We start from the raw sequence: 18678 nt of genomic DNA, 5'->3' as shown, positions 1-18678 counted from the left end.
TTTGATAAGTTTTTTTTTAAGATTTTATTTATTTGACAGAGAGAGAGAGACATCACAAGTAGGCAGAGAGGCAGGCAGAGAGAGAGGGGGGAGGAAGCAGGCTTCCCGCAGAGCAGAGAGCCCGACATGGGGCTCGATCCCAGGACCCTGGGATCACGACGGGAGCCGAAGGCAGAGGCTTTAACCCACTGAGCCACCCAGGCGCCCCCCTCTTTGATAAGTTTTTTTACTTTATTGGCTCTTTCAAAGAACCAGCTCTTGGATTTATTTATTTATTTATTTATTTATAATTCTACCGTTGTTTTTTTTTAATCAGCTGGTTTATTTCTTATTATTTTCTTTCTCTTGTTTTCCTGGGTTTCGTTGTTGTTAATTTATTTTTGTCCCTAGCTTCTTCAATGATGTGCCTAATTTGTTACACTTATTTCCTATCCTATGACATAAAGCATCTAAGGCTATATATTGTCCTCTAATTACAGCTTTGGTCTTCTCATATTTGTTTTATGTATAACTTCATTGTTACTAATTCCTATGTAGTTTTAACGAGAGAGTTTTTAAATTTTCAGGTGTTTTGATTTTTTTTTCTGTCTTACCAGTGACTGCTTTTGTATTGTGGTTTGGAAAACTTCATGTAAAATTTCTGATTTTTATTTTTTTTTTAAGATTTTATTTATTTATTTGACAGAGAGAGATCACAAGTAGGCAGAGGCAGGCAGAGAGAGAGGAAGGGAAGCAGGCTTCCTGCTGAGCAGCGAGCCCGATGCGGGACTCGATCCCAGGACTCTGGGATCATGACCTGAGCCGAAGGCAGCGGCTTAACCCACTGAGCCACCCAGGCGCCCCTAAAATTTCTGATTTTTAAAAAAATTAATTAAAACTGCTTTTGTGGTTACTCTGGAACTGAATTTTGTAAAATGTTCATGCATTCCCTACTTGCAGGTTTCAAAAATAGATATAGATGATAGCTAGGCAGTTGTGTGCATGTGTTCCATGCACATTATCCAAATCCAAATGTTTAGAAAATACATATTCCTTACTCCATACTATCAAAGTTTTCTAAAACAGAACATTCATTTCCTCTTTGTTGTTGTTTACGTGATCTCTCAGGAACTTTCAAAGGTGAGTTAAAGTCCTCTGCTGCTTCCTGTTTGTTAGCTTTTTCTTCAATTTTTCACTTTTGCTTTATATATCTTATTATGACATCCAATACATATAGACTCGTAACTAGACTCCTAAGCAGCCTTTACCTTGTCCTTGGCCCCATCTCTTGCCCTTCCATCTCACCTCTGATGGGCCCTCACGCTGTCCCACCACTGTCCTCTCTGTCTCACCCTGTCTTCCTTCTCTCTGCACTGTCTGTGACAACCTCCAGTGTGACTCTCACGGACCTCATCCAGATGGGTTTCACTTTTTGATCTAATTTAGGAATATTTATGTTTTTTTCCTTCTTTTTTTATTGCAGTATAGTTGACACATAACATATTAATTTCAGGCATACAGCATAGTGATTCAACAGTTCTGTACCTTCAGCTGTGCTCGCCACCATAAGTGTTGTCACCATGTGTCCCCACACAATGCTAGTACAATATGACTGACTGTGTTCCCCCTGCTGTACTTTTCATCCCCATGATTCATTTATTTTATCACTGGAACTTGTACCTCTTCATCCCCTTTATCTACTATCACCATCTTCTACTACTCCCACCTTCCCTGGCAGCCACCGGTTTGTTCTCTGTATTGATGAATCTGTTTTTGTTTATTCATTCATTTGTTTTGTTTTTTAGATTCTACGTACAAGTGAAATCACATGGTCTATGTCTCTGACTCGTGTCTTTAGCATAATATTCTCTAGGTTCGTGTTGTTGCAAATGGCAAGATCCCATTCCTTTTTATGACTGAGTAATATACCACTGTGTGTGTGTGTGTGTTGTGTGTAGACACACATACACACATACATATATACACCACATCTTCTTTATCCATTTTTTAACGTTGACTCCTGTGTGGTTACATACAGTGATTTATTAGCTTCAGGTGTGCAATATAGTGTGTCAACACTCCCTACATCACCTGGTGCTCATCACAAGGGCCCTCCTGATGCCCCATGACCTACTGTACCCTTTTCCCCACCCACCTCCCCTCTGGTAACAATCGGTGTCTTCTCTATAGCAAGAGTCTGTTTTTGGGTTTTTCTTTTTTTTTCCTTTTATTTCTTACATTCCACATTTGAGTGAGGTCATAGGGTATTTGTGCCTGACTGACTGATTTCAGTCAGCATAACACTCTCTAGCTCCATCCATGTTATTGCAAAGAGCAAGACGTCATCTTCATATGGGTGAGCAATATTCCACTGTATATACCCCACATCTTCCGTATCCGTTCATCAGTCCATGGACACACGGGCTGCTTCCCTTGTTCGGCCACTGTAGCGAATGCTACTATGAACATCAGGGCGCATGGGAACATTTGTCTTCAACAGAAGAATCTACAGCGTTCACATGTATTGTCACAACTCATCCATGTGATATTGAGTTTTCTGATTCCTTTTTTCTTCATTTTTTATATTTTACTGTATTTCTCAAGTTTCTTTGCTTTCTTACTTTTATTCATTTCTCTGTTTGCTGCAGAATTTTTGGGGAATGGTATGTAGGTGAGCCCTTTTACATCTGAGACTTTTATCTTTAACATGAAAGCTAAGTTGACAAGGCAGACATCTTTGGGTCATTTTATTCTCCTCTCAAAATTCTCCAGTTACTGTCTCCTTGTTTTTCTGTGTACAATATTGTGGAGGGAAAGTCTGATGCCTGAACTGGTTATCTATTGCTATGTATAAGTTACTTCAGAACTTAGTAACTTAAAACAATAAGCATTTACAATGTCATAATTGATTTGGGTCAGGAATGGCTTGGCTTGGTGGCTCTGGCTCAGGGTCCCCGATGAGGTGCCGTCCCAGTCGGGGGGATTGGCCAGGGCTCCGCTCACCTGATGTCTCGCCTGGGCTGAGGATGGGCTTCTGCGATGGCTCCCTCACCTGGCTGGTGGCTGGAGGCCTCAGTCCCTCTCTCCTGGGGTTCTGAAAGGCAGCCTGAGGGCCTTCACACGACAGCAGTTAGCTTCCTCTCTGTGAGGACCCAAAGGGAGGGCCAGACAGCGCCCATGATGTATTCTGTGGCCTTGTCTTGGAAGCCACGCCATCACCTGATCTTTTGGTCATACAGGCTGGTGATAGTTGAGTGTGTGAGGATTTCGTGAGAGGGTGACACCAGGAAGCAGGAAGAAGTGGGCCCACCTCGGAGATTGCCCATGACAACACCAAAAAGATTCTTCCCTTTAGGTGTTTTTTGTTTTTTGTTTAACTTTGTTGCTGCTATTGTGTTTTTCTCCCATGTAGATTATTTTTAGAATTCTTCATTTCATTTGAGAGCAGCATCTTTCAACAATACACTTCATTATGGGGGCCTCCTTGAATTGACGGTGTGTGTGGTAGTGTGTGTGAGGGTGGGTGTGAAACGTGTGGTTGGTGTGGTGTGTGCACACGTGCAGGGAGTGGTGCCAGGGGGGTATGGATTCGGCAACCCCCTCCCTCCCACAGCAGACAGGACAGGATGGGACTCACGGCTTCTGCACTGGGGGCAGCAAGGTGATGGGCAGTGGAGGACAAAGCTGCACCCACACCCTAGTGCTCAGTCCTGACCGGCCCCCCACCCTGCCCCGCCAAGCCCCTGCGGTCCCCACGTTGGCTGTTGCATGTGGTTGATGGCTCTGAACCTCTTTGCTCTGACTGTTGCCTTCTGACTTGCTCTTGGCTCCCGGGTTCTTCAGGGCCCCTGACTTGCTCCCCTACCATCTCCTCAGCCCCCATCCCCAGCCCTCCCTGAATGAACCTTCCCCAAGCCAGGTGCTCCCCTTCCTCTGGCCAGTCCCCTCAGTCTGGGCCTCCATCACCTCATGCAGGAAGCCTGCCCGGATTCCCTGGCACACCCACTGGGCTTTGCATTTGTCTGGGCAACCGTCACCACCTGGCTGGGTCACAACCCCTACCTGCAGGGTCATGGCCTCTTAACCTGACCATGTCCTATCCTGGGGAGGCAGGGCCATGTCCTATTCACCTCTAACAATGCCAGGACTCGCTCCTCTAATCTGAAACTCAAGTGATATTGAACCTTGAATCTGCCTGCCAAAACCCATCCACCTCCTCTCAAAAATGCATTAAGGGGCATCACCAGGGAAATGGCACCAAAGCGCGCCCATGCCTCTGCTCTTCCCCGGCCGCCACCCCCCAGGGCAGAGACGGGCAGTGCCGACCGAGACCCAACCAGAATCAAGGCTCTGCGTCCCCTGAGTGTGTGTGTGTGCGCGGGCTGCCTAGGGCGAGGGAGAAGGGCGTCTACCCGAGCCCATGTGCTCTCTGCCCCACCTGTGTGCTGCCCCGGCTGTCCGGGATCCCGCGTGGGCACTGGGCGCTGGTGGCAGTGGGCTGCTTCTCCCGTTGCAGGACGTCAGGGTGCGTGGGTGCTGCCAGGATGCTCCGAGGTCCCTGCTCTGCCCTCCTGCTCTGGGGGCTCCTGGGGGCCGTCCACGCCCAGCAGCAGGAGGTCACCGCCCCCGGCCTCTCTGAGAGAAACAGCTGCCCAGGTATTGGGTAGGAAGGGAGGGGGCGTGGGGTGGAGCCTGGGATCCCCCACGTGCACGACGCCTGGCAACGGGCTCGCGCCGCACGCCCCCGCCCTGGGCAGGCCAGTGACTCCCCCGTGCCCCCAGAGAAGGCCGACTGCCCCATCAACGTATACTTCGTGCTGGACACCTCGGAGAGCGTCACCATGCAGTCGCCCATTGACAGCCTGCTGTACCACGTGAGGCAGTTCGTGCGGCAGTTTGTCAGCCAGCTGCAGGACGAGACCTACCTGGACCAGGTGGCCCTGAGCTGGCGCTACGGGGGCCTGCACTTCTCCGACGTGGTGAGGGTGTTCAGCCCGCCCGACAGCGACCGGGCCTCCTTCACCAAGAGCCTGGACAGCATCGTCTCCATCCGGAAGGGCACCTTCACCGACTGCGCGCTGGCCAACATGACCCAGGAGATCCGGCAGCTCAAGGCCAAGGGCGGGGTCCACTTTGCGGTGGTCATCACCGACGGCTACGTCACCGGCAGCCCGTGCGGGGGCGTCAAGCTGCAGGCCGAGCGGGCTCGCGAGGAGGGCATCCGGATCTTCACCGTGGCCCCCGACCAGATCCCGAACGAGCAGGGTCTGCGGGAGATGGCCAGCATGCCCCTTGAGCTCTACCGCAACAACTACGCCACCGTGCGTCCCGACCTGGAGATCGACCAGGACACCATCAATCGCATCATCAAGGTCATGGTGAGGTGCTGCCCTGCCACGCCCACCCACTGGGCACCAGGAGCAGGGGTGGAGGCCAGAGCCCTGAGACCCACTCCCTCACTGGGCAGTGCCCTGCTCTGGGCCTCAGTTTACCCCTCTGGGAGGGTGAGCTCCCCATTCCCACCCAAATCTCTGGCTCTGGCTAAGTAGCATTTTTTTCTGTCCTTTCCACAGAAACATGAAGCCTATGGAGAGGTGAGAGGCATTTTCCAGTCCTGCCGCCCCGGCCGGGTGCTGCCCGCTGGGACTCTGAGGCGCTGACCTGGCAGAGATGATGACTGCCCCAGCCCCCTGCTGCTCCCGGGGGTCTGGGACAAACGGGAGGAGGCCAGGGAGCAAGACCCCTTGGTCCTCCCAGAATCGGCCGAGGGCCTTTGGGTTCGGGGCCTCCTGGGTGCCTCCCAAGTCTGCTCCTCCATCCGGCCCCGTGCTCCCAACGGTCGATGGCCCAGGGGTCCTCGGCCCCCCACCAGCTCCCTCCCTGGCCCCCCACCTGGGGCTTTCCCTGCCAGCCTTCCCCAACACCCGTTGCTTCTTGTTTTAGTGCTACAAGGTGAGCTGTCTGGAGATCCCCGGGCCACCCGGCCCCAAGGGCTACCGCGGACAGAAGGTAAGACGCCCAGCCCACCCTCGGGGTCCCAGCTGCCAGGAGGCCCCCGCCTCTCTTCAGCTCCAAACATTGGGCCACATGCGCCCAGGACGGTCTCAACCCTTCTGACCCTGGGAGACCTAAAACCAGTTTTTATCTCCTTCCTCTTAAATGGCGTTTTGAGAAAAGCAGGAATGCGTTTTCATTCTTAGCTTTGCCGTTGCAGCTCTGGTGAAGTAGGGAAACTCGCCGGGGCGGGAGACCTGGAACAGGGTCCTGCTAAAGCACACGGAGCTCCCACTCCTTACAGAGCTCACTGCCGGGGTGTCAGACACCCCGGAAGTTCGGTCAGAGGTCGCACGTGATGGCAGAGGAGGGGAGAACCTCTGGGAAGATGAGCTTATCCCTAAGCAGTTCCGTTTCCCTCTTCTAAATCTGGAAGGAGCCGTTTAGACCAGTAGGAGTGTAGATGCCCATCCCCAGGTCCCCAGCTAGATGCTCCCCTGCCCCCATCCTCGGTGATACTGCCACCTGCCACAGCCCAGGCACGGAGGTCCCCGAGGAGGCAGCTTCACAGCCGTGGCCCTGCCATGAGGGAAGGGGCGCCCACGATGACATCTGAGGGGACACAAAGGAGCCCCCAAAACAAAACAGGACACACCAGCTCAGAAGCCTCTGCCCACCTACCTGCTTCCTGCCTTAGTTTATCCCTTTCTCCATGATCTGCATTTAGGGTGCCAAGGGCAACATGGGCGAGCCAGGAGAGCCTGGGCAGAAGGGACGACAGGTGAGTGTCCTCCACACCCCTGCCCCCTAGGCCCCAGGTCCCCAGGACTGGGGCTCAGCTGTGGCTCTTTATTCTTCCTCCATAGGGAGACCCAGGCATCGAAGGCCCCATTGGATTCCCAGGACCCAAGGCAAGTCGCTGCCAGCCCTGCCCCCGTGACTAGGGGTCGGGGGGACAGGCCAAGGGCTGTCTGGGCCGGGTGGGGGCTGGCCCACAGGGTCAGGTTGTCTCCAGGCCCCCCACCCCCTTCATCCCCAGGGCAAGCCAAGAGCCTCGGTATCTTGAATGTTGTCCCTGAACCGAGCCAGGACTGGCTGCCCCTGCTCTCTCCCGATCTGGGGCACACGCACCCCCAGTAACGCCGCTGGCTCCCCTGCCCCCCCCGATCTGGGGCGCACGCACCCCCAGTAACGCCGCTCTTCCTTTCTTCCGACCTCAGGGTGTTCCTGGTTTCAAAGGAGAGAAGGTGAGACTGTGACGTGGCCCCAGAGCCCAGCAGCATCTGTCAATGCATCGTGGCCCCAATGGGGGCCCCGCATCTGGCGTCACAGAGGGGCGCCCTCTCTGGGATCCTTCTGGCCTCTTGCTTGGTCTGAGGCAGACCTGGCCCCCAGAGGCAGTGGCGTCTGTGGGACTCCAAGCTAACCAGCCTCACTTTCCTCCTGCACAGGGTGAATTTGGAGCCGACGGGAGGAAGGTGAGCAGGCTGTCTGGGCCGGCGGGCGGGGCACCCCACCTTCCCGCCGCCCCAAGGCTTGATGATCACACCTCTCCCTCCAGGGGGCTCCTGGCCTGGCCGGCAAGAACGGGACCGATGGACAGAAGGTAGAGTGCATCTCGGGCCCCTCCCCGGGCCAGGGGCACGGCAGGCAGCGTTTCTGACATAGGAGGGAGCAGAGCCTCCCCGAGACCCTTGGGTCCTTACCTGGGGCCTCTGGGGCCCCTGGCCACTGCCCACAGCCTGTGGCTGGACGGCCCCCACTGGCACCTAGCCAGGGACACAGGACAGATAAGAACATGGCACGAGCCAGCGTGGACATTTGCTTCTGAGGACCAGCTCTCGGGAGTCTCCAGCCTGGGCTCTGGAAGCCCAGATCCAGCCTGGGGGGGGTGGTGGGGGCTCATGCTCCAGCCACATCCCAGGGACCTGGCCTGCCACCCGCAGAGAGGCTGCCATACCGTCCAGCCCCTGAACACACAGCTGGGTGCCCTCTGGGAATGACACAGAGGGGACCGCCCCTGCACATTTGCCCATTGGTGCGTAACCCTGACCCACCTTCTGCTCCCCTCTTCTCCTCCAGGGCAAGCTGGGGCGCATCGGGCCTCCTGGCTGCAAGGGAGACCCCGGGAGTCGGGTAAGGCCAGCTCGGGCTCCGGGAGACGCAGGGTCTTGGCAGGGGGTGGCAGGGCAGGGTGGTGGCCAGCCCCTGGAGCTGCAGTGAGGAAGCAGGGAGCCACTTGGCGTGGCCCCTTTCTGCAGCCTCTCTCCTGCCCGTCCCTGATCCCCACCCAGGGCTCAGCCAGAGCTGTGGCCTCAGGATGAGGAAATACTCTCGGGGCTTCTGGGGCGGGCTGGGGTGGTGCTCCTGGGCGTCCTGACGGTGGGTTCTGGAAGCGCAGACCCAGCGGAGCACCCGGTGCACCGGGCTTCTGCTCATTGGGCCCCGGGAAAGCCCCGCACAGCTCTAGGCAGCAGCCTGGGACAGCCCTGTCACTCTGTCTTGCAGGGCCCCGACGGATACGCAGGGGAAGCCGGCAGCCCTGGGGAGCAAGGGGACCAGGGCATCAAGGTAGGCTGCGGGCCAGGGTGATGGGCCTTCGAGGGCAGCGCCAGGCCTCTGGGGGAGTGCGGGGGACAGCCCGGCCAAGAAGCCACGCAGAGAGGGCCCGTCTCTGCAGAGTGGCCCTCGGGAGTAGGAGGCCTGGGGACGCCCTGCCTGAGGGGTGGTGGCACTCCCACCCGGGAGCTGCGGGTGCCTTGCCCAAAAATGCCAGTGTGTGGCCAGCTCAGGACCGTGTGTCCGGTCAGGCAGCTCTGCGGTGCCCAAGGGGCCCCAGCCATGAAACCACCATCCTCCCAGGCCTCGCGGGGTCCCTCTGCCAAGCTCTCAGGCGCCGTGGCTGTTCCGCGTCCACCCTGCTGGCTGCCCAGGCCTCTGGAGGAGCAGGACGACAGCCCCTCCCAAGAAGGCAGCCCCACGGACGGGCCCCGGGTCTGATGAGCTCCCCGTGCAGCCACGCGGGCCCAGCCCCTTGGAGCCGGCTCCTGCCCTGTTGCCACCGTCTCAGGGATGGGAGGCTGATCTCTCCAAAATTTCCCAGGGAGATGCTGGCCGCCCGGGACGCCGAGGACCCCCAGGAGACAACGGGGCCAAAGGGAGCAAGGCAAGTGCCCCTGGCTGGTCGCTGCTCCCCACTCCCCCACCCCAAGCCACATGCCAACCGTGCACACCAGCACAGATCGGGGAGGGAGCAGTAAGGACAATGGCATCTTGGCCAGCCCTGCGCTCTGAGCACGCGGCCAGACCCTCCACTGCTGGGGAACCCGGGCACCCCCACTCCCTGAGGCAGACCCGGTCCCATGCAGCAGCAGGGCAAAGGGGCTGGGGGTGAGGACACTCCGCAGGGCACTTCCTTATGGGGCTGACGTGGCTCCTCCCCCCAGGGTTACCAAGGCAACAACGGTTCCCCGGGAAGTCCTGGCGTGAAAGGTGCCAAGGGTGGACCAGGGCCCCGAGGACCCAAAGGCGAGCCTGTGAGTTCACACTCTGCCCCCACCGGTGCCCGGGGCCCAGGGCTCCGGGTGGGATGGCCAGGGTGGGCTGTCCCCTCTGGGCCTGACCCACCTGCCTCACCCCTCCTGCACACACCCTGCTCTGGACATCACCAGTGAAGCATTCCGGGTAGGGCAGAACCCCTGCTGGCCGGGCCCGGGCTCGGCTGCACCCCTGCCTGGGGACTGGCCTCATGCCCCCAAGTCGCCCTCCCAGCAGGATGCCCCAAGGGCTGAGCACAGACTCGGGCGCACACTCTGTGGGCCCCCCATGGCAGGGCTGACCCTCGAGGGGGAAACACCCTGAGCCCGGGCCCGGAAGTGGACGGAGTGACCATGCTGATTGCTGGTCCAGGCAGGGCCCCGGTCACATCAACTAAAACCCCTAATTGACCCGGTGTCACACGCTGACCGGGAGCCCCTCACATCCTAAATCCTTGGTGGCAACTTAACTTACCCAACAGAGGACCAGGCCCCTCCCCCAAAGCCCGTGTCCGAGAGAGGAGAGCAGAGCACGGGGTCCCCACGTGGCCCCACCATCAGGTCCCCCCACACACATACCTGTCCTCTGCAGGGGCGCAGAGGGGACCCAGGAGCCAAGGGCAGCCCAGGCAGCAACGGCCCCAAGGGGGAGAAGGTGAGTGTCTGGGGGGTGCCGTCGGCTGCTTCTGCACCGGGGTCTCACCGTGGTGTCCACAGGGTCCTGGGACGAGGGGCAACCAACAGTGTCCCCACCGCGGCCCACCCGGAAAACAAAAGGGACCCCCAGGGATGCCTGGGTGGCTCCGTCAGTGAAGCGTCTACCTTCCACTCAGGTCTTGATCCCAGGGTCCTGGGATGGAGCCGCTGCTCAGTGGGAAGTCTGCTTCTCCGTCTGCCCTTTCTCCGCTTGTGCTCTCTCGCTCTTGCTCTCCCTCAAATAAATAAAAATCTTTTAAAAAGAAAAAAAAAAAGGACCCCTGGTATCTGGCCACTGCCGGGGGTGGAAGCACCCCCTGCAGGTTCTCAGACAGTGACCCCCAACCACACTCCCTGCTGAGGAGCGTGGGCAGGGTAAGGCCATGAGGGTTGTGCATAGCTCCCTGCATGAGGGCCGCGCACTGCTGGGCAGGCTGCGCACTGCTCCACCCAGCAGCTCCTCACAGTAGCTGGCTCAGGATGGCTTTGTCTGTGGTAAATCTGAGGGCCAACAGTCCCCCACCAGATGCGGGTCGAGGGCTTGAAGGAGGTGCTGCCCCTCCGGGAAACGCATGGCAGTCCCTTCCCTGGTGCAGGTGACTACATAGGTGTCACCCTTTCCAGGGAGTTAAATGAGCCCCTCCCCTCCCCTGCCCCTCCACCTGCCCAAGACTGACGCCACCTCTCTGCTCGTAGGGAGACCCTGGCCCTGAGGGTCCCCGGGGTCTGGCCGGAGAGGTCGGCAACAAAGGAGCCAAGGTAAGTGAGGCCGCTCGTCCTCGGGGCAGGGAGCCACCCAGCTTCCCAGCTGGGGCCCCCGAGGACCCCTGGCCCTTCCCTGCCCAGCAGGGACACCCCCCATTCCCTAGTTTCCAGTGATTGACAGCGGGCTCTCCTTTTTTCCAGGGAGACCGAGGCTTGCCTGGACCCAGAGGCCCTCAGGGGGCTCTCGGAGAGCCCGGGAAGAAGGTCGGTAGCAGGACACCCAGGAGGGTCCTGTGGCCCTGGGGCCCAGGCCCCTTGCTGCCCTTCAGTCTCACCGCGCCCCCCCCCATAGTGCTGCGTGGGTCTCCCATCCCCAGGACACGGTTCCCATGACACACTCGGGCAGCAGCGCGGGAGGTGGGGGGGGCACCCTGTGTCCCTCACACGGTCATCCTGCCCTGAGGGATCCAGCCGCATCAGGAGGGGCCGCAAGGGGGAGGCAAGGTGCGGGGCCGGGGAGCCAGGGCGGGGCACCTAGAGGAGGCGAACACCGGTAGCCCAGTCCCCAGAGGACAGCAGGGGAGAATGGTAGTGTTGCTTGGAGTGGTCCGTGCTCATCTGTGCTGACTCTGCGTCCTCTCTGCCCTCAGGGATCTCGGGGAGACCCCGGCGACGCTGGTCCCCGTGGAGAGTCAGGACAGCCTGGTCCCAAGGTACGTTCCCTCCCCCTCTAGGCAAGACCGGCCTCAGGGGCCTGAGCCCCTGCTCGGTTCTCGGGTAAGGCTGCCAGGAGCGTGGCAGGCCCAGCTCCCTTGGCACGGGGAATCCGAGGGGGCCAGGCAGCCCCTCCCGTTCTCTGCACACACAGCCCCCGACCAGCAGCCCAGCCCCGTCTGTCCTCATCCTGGTCCTCGGCGCGTGCCAGCCTAGCCCCTTCCTTTCCCACTGGACCCTCCCTGACCAGTTTCCCCACTCTGCAGGGGGACCCCGGCAGGCCTGGATTCAGCTACCCAGGACCCCGAGGAACACCCGTAAGTCTTGGCAGGAGTTGGGGGTCCCTGGGAGGCCCTGACGGTTCTCACTAGTTCCTGTGAGGGCCTCACTCCTGGGGGATGGGGCGAGGGCGAGTGGGCCAGGGGTCACTCGTCGGGTGCAGAGCCCCAGAAATTGTCCCAGACACGGGCGAGTGGTGTGGCGTTCACCCGCAGCGCTCACGGCTTCATACGGATTGTGAAAACTGAGACCACCCTAGGGGGCAGGAGGGGCTTCCAAAAATCTCGGGTCCCCAGGAGAGCCAGCTCCCGCCCCAGGGCAGCCCTTCCGGTTCTGCGCTGAGTTACGGTGACCTGTGCTTGCTTCCCAGGGAGAGAAAGGCGAGCCTGGCCCACCGGGCCCTGAGGTACGTCTGTAGAGGCCTCCGCACCCACCGGGGCGGCCTGCACGCCCCTCACCCACCCTTGGCCCCAGAGAGCTTCCTGAGCTGAGCCCTGAGCCTGCTGGCCGCTCTCCTGCCGAGTACCCCCAAACGCCACTGCGTACCCCACCCAGCCGCCTGGCGCGGGCTCTTCTGACGGAAGCATGCCCGCCCCGGACAGACTCCCTAGAGGTCTTGCCTGGGGGTGGGGGGCTGTGCCAAGCTCCCTGCCCCAGGCTGACCAGTGTCCTGTGTCCCAGGGGGGCAGAGGTGACTTTGGTGCCAAGGGAGCGCCCGGGAGGAAAGGCGAGAAGGGCGAGCCTGTGAGTACCCAGGGCCGAGGGCGTAGGGGGCCGCGGGGTATACGGGGAGGGCGCCGGGTCGAGGCCGCCACCCACCTGCTCTTCTCCCTCCTCAGGCAGATCCTGGTCCCCCTGGCGAGCCTGGCCCTCGGGGGCCGAGAGGATCCCCAGGACCCGAGGTAGGTCCACTGCTGGTGCCTCCAGCCCTCTGGTCTAGCCCAGGGCCACGCTGAACCTCAGGGTCATGCCGGCAGAGGGACGGCGGGGTCAGTGCCGGGGGGGCGGGGGCTGCCCAGCCCAGACACAGGCCACTTCTCAGCGTCACCCTTCCTCCTCCAGGGAGAGCCCGGCCCCCCTGGAGACCCCGGCCTCACGGTGAGTATTGGGCAGGGATGGAACCCGCGTCCTCCCTCCCTTCCAAAGTAGGAAAGCAAGGGCAGCCCTGGGAGCTCAGCGGCCGGGGCCAGCAGGAGCGAGTAGACTTCCTGGAAGCCCCTCTCCGCCCGTCTGGGGGCTCGCTTTCCTGGCCCGGGACTGACGCCCCCGTGTTGCAGGAGTGCGACGTCATGACCTACGTGAGGGAGACGTGCGGCTGCTGCGGTGAGCCTCGGCCCCACATGGCGGCAGAGCTGGAGCCTCATGTCCTTGGGGGGCTCTCGTCCAGGGGTCGGGTCGTCCCTCTGTGTCACACCCTCCCGTTCGTGCACCCGGGCGTGTGTCCCCAGGACGGGGGTCCGCAGACACTGCCGTCTGCCCCTCACCCTGACCCTGCACCCGGCCCGCAGACTGCGAGAAGCGGTGCGGGGCCCTGGACGTGGTGTTCGTCATCGACAGCTCCGAGAGCATCGGCTACACCAACTTCACTCTAGAGAAGAACTTCGTCATCAACGTGGTCAACAGGCTGGGGGCCATTGCCAAGGACCCCAAGTCAGAGACGGGTCAGCTGTGCCTGTGGTGGGCGGGGCGGGGGGGGCGGGAGGTCCGTGCATGGGAGGGGCCGGCGGGCCGACAGGGGTCAGCTTTGCTCAGAGCCACGGGGGTGCGGCGGTGGGGGGGGCGGCATTTGGGGGGGTGGGGGTTAGGGGTGCAGGGGTGGGGGCCGGCGTGCTGGGGGCTGGGGTCACGGGGGCCGCAGCCGCACCCTCATGCCCCGCCCTCGGCCGCAGGAACCCGCGTGGGCGTGGTGCAGTACAGCCACGAGGGCACCTTTGAGGCCATCCAGCTGGACGACGAGCGCATCGACTCACTGTCCAGCTTCAAGGAGGCCGTCAAGAACCTGGAGTGGATCGCCGGTGGCACCTGGACGCCCTCAGCCCTCAAGTTCGCCTACAACCAGCTCATCAAAGAGAGCCGGCGCCAGAAGACCCGGGTGTTTGCGGTGGTCATTACGGATGGCCGCCACGACCCCCGGGACGATGACCTCAACCTGCGGGCCCTGTGCAACCACGACGTCACGGTGACGGCCATCGGCATCGGCGACATGTTCCACGAGACGCACGAGAGCGAGAACCTATACTCCATCGCCTGTGACAAGCCCCAGCAGGTGCGGAACATGAGCCTCTTCTCTGACCTGGTGGCCGAGAAGTTCATCGACGACATGGAGGACGTCTTGTGCCCAGGTGAGTGGCGGCCTGTGCAGCCCAGTCCGCACTGGGGAAGGAGGACCTGAGGAGGGCAGAAGGGGCAGGGGGCGGTCGCTGAGGGCATTCAGCCCCTGGTCTGGCCAGCGGACACTGACTGGTACCCCCCGGCCTCTCTCCTTGCTCCTAGACCCTCAGATCGTGTGCCCAGACCTTCCCTGCCAAACAGGTAACTCGGACGGTGCCAAGCCCCCCACCCCAGACTCAAGCGGCCGGGGCTGGAGAGGAGGGGCCGCTGCGGGACCCCCCCGCAGTGAGAAAACTTTAGATGGGCGACTCAGCCCCAGGACCCTGGCACGTCTGCGGAGGGGCTGGGAGCGAGGTTGGCCGTCCTGAGCCCCCAAGCCCCTCCGAGCCCAGTGCACTCTGGGCGTGTGCGCTCCCGTCCACGTGCCTGGCCTTGTGGTGTCCCTGACCACCGCCCGGGAGGGACAGACACCCCAGAACCATCTCAACCGCGCAGGCAGGAGCCTGGGACACGGCACACCAGGTGGCTGGTGAACAGCCGTGGAGGGAGGGAGCATAGCCTCACGCGGCCACTAGTGGACGCTCTTGCTTCCAGCCTCCGCAGCCCCGAGCTGTGGTCTCTGAAGCAGACCCTGGCATGTGTCGGGGGCCTGGGCCCCTTGCTCAACATGGCTACTTCTGGGCTTAAGGCTGCTGGGGACACGCAGAAGCTGTCCCAGGGTACTGTGGGCCAGGGAAGGGGGCAGGATGCTCTGTGGGCCCCGAGCCGCCACCCCCAAGGCTTTGTGGCACAGGGGCTGGGGCCACTGGGCCCGTGGAGCTGCCAGTATGAGCCAGGAGCTGAGATCTCCCCTCGGTGACCCCGCCCCGCCTGCCAGGGTCCTGGGACCAGCACCGGGCCCTCCGGCTGGGACATGGGCACCAGGCCTGGGTCCTCCCAGGAGCTGGTGTGGCGTGGGCCTCCGTAGCGGGCAGGCCAGGCTGTGCCGGCCGACCCAGTGGGGAACACAGACAAGAACCACGAGGCCCGTGCCCACACCGTGCCCACACCATCGCCTGCCAGGCAGAGCGGACATTTCCGGGGCCTGCATGCTGGCTCCTCGCGGGGCATCTGGTGGGCCCCCTGGGCAGGTGCAAAGGAGTAGAGGCAGCTTGAGGGAAGAACTGTGTTGAGTTGGGGGCAGGGGTTTCCACACTTGTCCTGACAGAGAGTTTCCTAGAAAATGGTCATCGCGGTGGTCCCACACCATGGCTGCTGTGAGCTCTGCTTCAGTCTGGGTGCTGCCTGGGCCTCGGGCCCCTCAAGTCCTCCAGGGATGGCTGTCTGTAGTGCGCAGAGCTGCCCAAACCCCAGCTGCCAGCCTGAGAGCTGGGCCGGGGGGTCTCTGCTGGAGGCCACACCGAGCAGCCATACACCTGCCCTGCAGGACCCCCCGGTCATCCCACGGTGGGTCCCACTGTCAGGTTGGCCCCCCGTGAACAGACTCCAGACCCTGACCCCTGGTTTCCAGGGCCCAGGAGGGGCCCAGTGTCCTTGGCCCAATCTCAGCAGGGAAGCTTCCAGTTCCTGACCCCTGAGCTCGACGTCAGCCAAGGTTTTCTACTGACAAGCTTTGTCAAGTTGTTAGTCCCCCTCTTCCTAGTTACGGAGGACTCATCCTGAGTGAGTGTGGGCTTGGCCACAGGCTGCCTCTGCAGTTTGGGTTAGGACACTGGTTTTCCTCTTTGCCGTGTTGATGCGATGGAGGACGTTGGTTTCCGGAGGCTGAGCCGACCTTGCCCACCCGGGATAAATCCTACTTGCTCGCGGTGTGTAAGTCGTTCTGTGTGTGGTTAGGCTTGATTTGCTCGTATTCTGCTGAGGACTTCCGTGTCTGTGTTCCTGAGAGGGGTCTGGCCACAGCGCCCTTTCCTGTGATGTCTCCGTGGGGTTTGGCTGTTAGTCTGACGCTGGGCGCTGGCGTGCGACCTTGCTTCTCCTGAGCCTCCAAGACCCAACAGTGAAAGGGAGTGGCCTCCCAGGAGGCCCTTGTCCACCTTCTCCCAGTTATCTTCTCTGTCAAACTCACAAGTTTCTCCTTTACAGTGACAAGAATTTCCAGGTTTCTTAGACGTTGTGGCCAGAGAGGAAAAAAACAGAGGTCGCTGGGGAACGAGATCCCGCAAACCGGGCCCGTCAGGGGCTGAGTGTGCTGCTCCACATTTCGAGACCACAAACTGGGCTGGATGGGCGCCGCTGGCTGGGCATGACCCTGACCTTCTGGGCCACACGGCCCTGTCTACCCAGAGGCCCAGCCAACCCTAGGCTTGGATCCGGCCAGGGGGCAGCTTGCTTGATTGGGTCAGAGCCATGATAGTTTCAGGGAGCCGCAGAGCTGGCCGGCAGCTGAGGCGGTGAAGGCTGGTCCTGGAGAGCTGCCACAGGAGGGGGAGCCCCAGGGTGACCCGAGCCCCGCCTCCCTGGAACAGAGGCAGAGACTCTCCGGGGTGGGCGTGCAGGGGAGAGGCACAGACGGTAGCGTGTGGGCCGGGGCGGGGGGTCCGTGCCACCAGGCCACCTGGCTTGGGTACCTGCCACCCCCCAGAGAAGAAAGCAAGCTCTGGGCCCCCAGGGCAGAGGCTGGGGTGCACTGGGAGCAAGGCGCCCGCGGGGTCCGGCCTGCGCTCCCAGGGGGGCCGGAAGAGAGCGCGGGAGCCCCGAGGGTGGGAGGCACAGCCGCTCCCGGGTCCTCGAGGGGCCAGTTCTGGGCGGGGAACGGAGGGCGTCTCGAAGAGCAGAGAAGGACTGATCATCGTAAGCTTTCTGGAAACTGTTCTGGGAGGGGCCCAGGGACCCCCCTGCCCGTCACAGGGTTAGAACTGAAACAAGCCAGGTTGTCCCACAGCAGTTTTCCGGGTCAGGGGTCGTGAGGGGGGCTGGGGTCCCCCGGGGGCAGAGCCTTGAGCTGCTGAAGCCGAACCCGAGACCAGTCAAGTCTCAGTGCCACCATGTGTGCCAAGAGTCTTGTGGGGACGCCGAAGGTGCTGCTGGCTCCCACCCCTGCTGTGAGCTCTGGCCCCGCACGCTGACAGGGGTGCCGCAGCTCCCCCCCACCCCACCCTTGCTGAGCCCAACAGCTGTCCTCACTGTGGTCCTAAGTCATCCTGGAAGAGAGAGGTGCCTCGGCTCTCAGTTCGCTCAGCCCAGGAGGGCGGCGGGAGGCCCACTCATGCCAGCTTAGTCCCTTAAAGCCTTCTCTGGATGCCCCCGCAGATGGACCGCGGCCTGGCAGCGAGCCCCCGGTCACCTTCCTCCGCACGGAAGAGGGCCCCGATGCCTCCTTCCCCAGGACCATCCCCCTGATCCAACAGTTGCTAAACGCCACGGAGTTCACGCAGGACCCGGCCGCCTACTCCAGGCTGGTGGCCGTGCTGGTCTACACCGCCGAGCGAGCCAAGTTCGCCACAGGAAGCGAGCGGCAGGACTGGATGGAACTGTTCATTGACACATTTAAGCTGGTGCACAGGGACATCGTGGGGGACCCCGAGACGGCGCTGGCGCTCTGCTGAAGCTGCGGAGGCTGCCCGCGGGCAGGACTGACCCGAGCTACCCCACCCAGCCTCTTAGCGACCTGGGGCGGCCGACCGCACACGAAGGGGCTTGAAACAACAGAAGTCTATCGTCTCTCAGTCTGGGGCCGAAAGTCCAAGGTCCAGGGGTGGTGGAGTCACACTCTCTCCAGGGGCTCTGGGGAGGACTTCCTGCCTCCTCCAGCTCCTGTCTCTGCCGCTGGTGTCACGTGGTCCCTCCTTGGAGCCTGACCCTCCACCCCCTTATAAGGACCTTCTGGTGGCGCTTGGGGCGCACTGGAGAATCCAGAGTAGTCTCAGGCTCGTAATTTAATTCTCCGCACGTCTTTCTTTGCCCTGTAAGGTCATATTCAGTCTCGAGGTTTAGGACACGGGCATCTTTGGGGAGGCCATTATTTAGCCAAAACACAAGAGACGAGCAGAGCCTCACAATCCCAGAACTCCCGGCTTCCCCTGCAGCCCCTGTGCCTGCCGCCACCACCTCGTGCATTTTTCTCGGCCTCCCTGGTTTTGCATTGAGGAAATCGGCCCGAGGCCGGCGTCCCCCACGCGTGTCTTTGCTGGTGGTGACTTGGGAGCGCGGGGGCACCCAGCTGGCTTGCTAGACGTGGATTTAAAGCAGAAGCTGCTTTTCATCTGCTCGGCCGACAAGATAAGCTACGTCATTAATATAAGCTTCTTAAAAAAAAATCCTGCCTGCTGGAAATGTGGCTCCGCCTGCCAGTGGCCTGGCCACCCTCAGATGCTGTGACATCCTATACATGCTATAAAAGCTGGAAAAGCGTGAAAGCATTGCTGTGGTCCCGTGGCGTGCTGGGGTGACGTGCTGTGGCTGGGGCCTGGGCTGAGGCCCTGCTAGTCGGTGCCGGGAGTCA

At 60.8% G+C, this 18678-nt stretch overlaps 1 protein-coding gene across 4 annotated transcripts in view; it reads left to right on the top strand.

The window, feature by feature from the left end:
• Positions 1 to 18678, top strand: part of COL6A2 (collagen type VI alpha 2 chain) — a 30084-nt gene that overhangs the window by 9129 nt on the left and 2277 nt on the right. Inside the window, exons 2-28 of one of the 4 annotated variants that reach the window (XM_047717934.1) lie at positions 4496 to 4635; positions 4762 to 5357; positions 5553 to 5573; positions 5923 to 5988; positions 6701 to 6754; positions 6840 to 6884; positions 7194 to 7220; positions 7425 to 7451; positions 7535 to 7579; positions 8056 to 8109; positions 8482 to 8544; positions 9077 to 9139; positions 9420 to 9509; positions 10102 to 10164; positions 10902 to 10964; positions 11112 to 11174; positions 11561 to 11623; positions 11891 to 11941; positions 12274 to 12309; positions 12585 to 12647; positions 12743 to 12805; positions 12966 to 13001; positions 13181 to 13226; positions 13412 to 13564; positions 13793 to 14245; positions 14397 to 14435; positions 17487 to 18595. In XM_047717934.1, the coding sequence (XP_047573890.1) occupies positions 4524 to 4635; positions 4762 to 5357; positions 5553 to 5573; positions 5923 to 5988; positions 6701 to 6754; positions 6840 to 6884; positions 7194 to 7220; positions 7425 to 7451; positions 7535 to 7579; positions 8056 to 8109; positions 8482 to 8544; positions 9077 to 9139; positions 9420 to 9509; positions 10102 to 10164; positions 10902 to 10964; positions 11112 to 11174; positions 11561 to 11623; positions 11891 to 11941; positions 12274 to 12309; positions 12585 to 12647; positions 12743 to 12805; positions 12966 to 13001; positions 13181 to 13226; positions 13412 to 13564; positions 13793 to 14245; positions 14397 to 14435; positions 17487 to 17782 (2751 nt within the window). In that variant the 5' untranslated portion in view covers positions 4496 to 4523 and the 3' untranslated portion in view covers positions 17783 to 18595. Of the gene's footprint in view, positions 1 to 4495; positions 4636 to 4719; positions 5358 to 5552; positions 5574 to 5922; positions 5989 to 6700; positions 6755 to 6839; positions 6885 to 7193; positions 7221 to 7424; positions 7452 to 7534; positions 7580 to 8055; positions 8110 to 8481; positions 8545 to 9076; positions 9140 to 9419; positions 9510 to 10101; positions 10165 to 10901; positions 10965 to 11111; positions 11175 to 11560; positions 11624 to 11890; positions 11942 to 12273; positions 12310 to 12584; positions 12648 to 12742; positions 12806 to 12965; positions 13002 to 13180; positions 13227 to 13411; positions 13565 to 13792; positions 14246 to 14396; positions 14436 to 17486; positions 18596 to 18678 lie in introns of those variants that run through there. The other 3 variants (XM_047717929.1, XM_047717911.1, XM_047717919.1) reach the window with 3 other exon arrangements.

This window comes from Lutra lutra, chromosome 1, assembly GCF_902655055.1.
Source record: "Lutra lutra chromosome 1, mLutLut1.2, whole genome shotgun sequence".
Taxonomy (NCBI): domain Eukaryota; kingdom Metazoa; phylum Chordata; class Mammalia; order Carnivora; family Mustelidae; genus Lutra; species Lutra lutra.
Note: the sequence above shows the minus strand (reverse complement) of the source record. Positions and strands in the feature narration are given on the sequence as shown.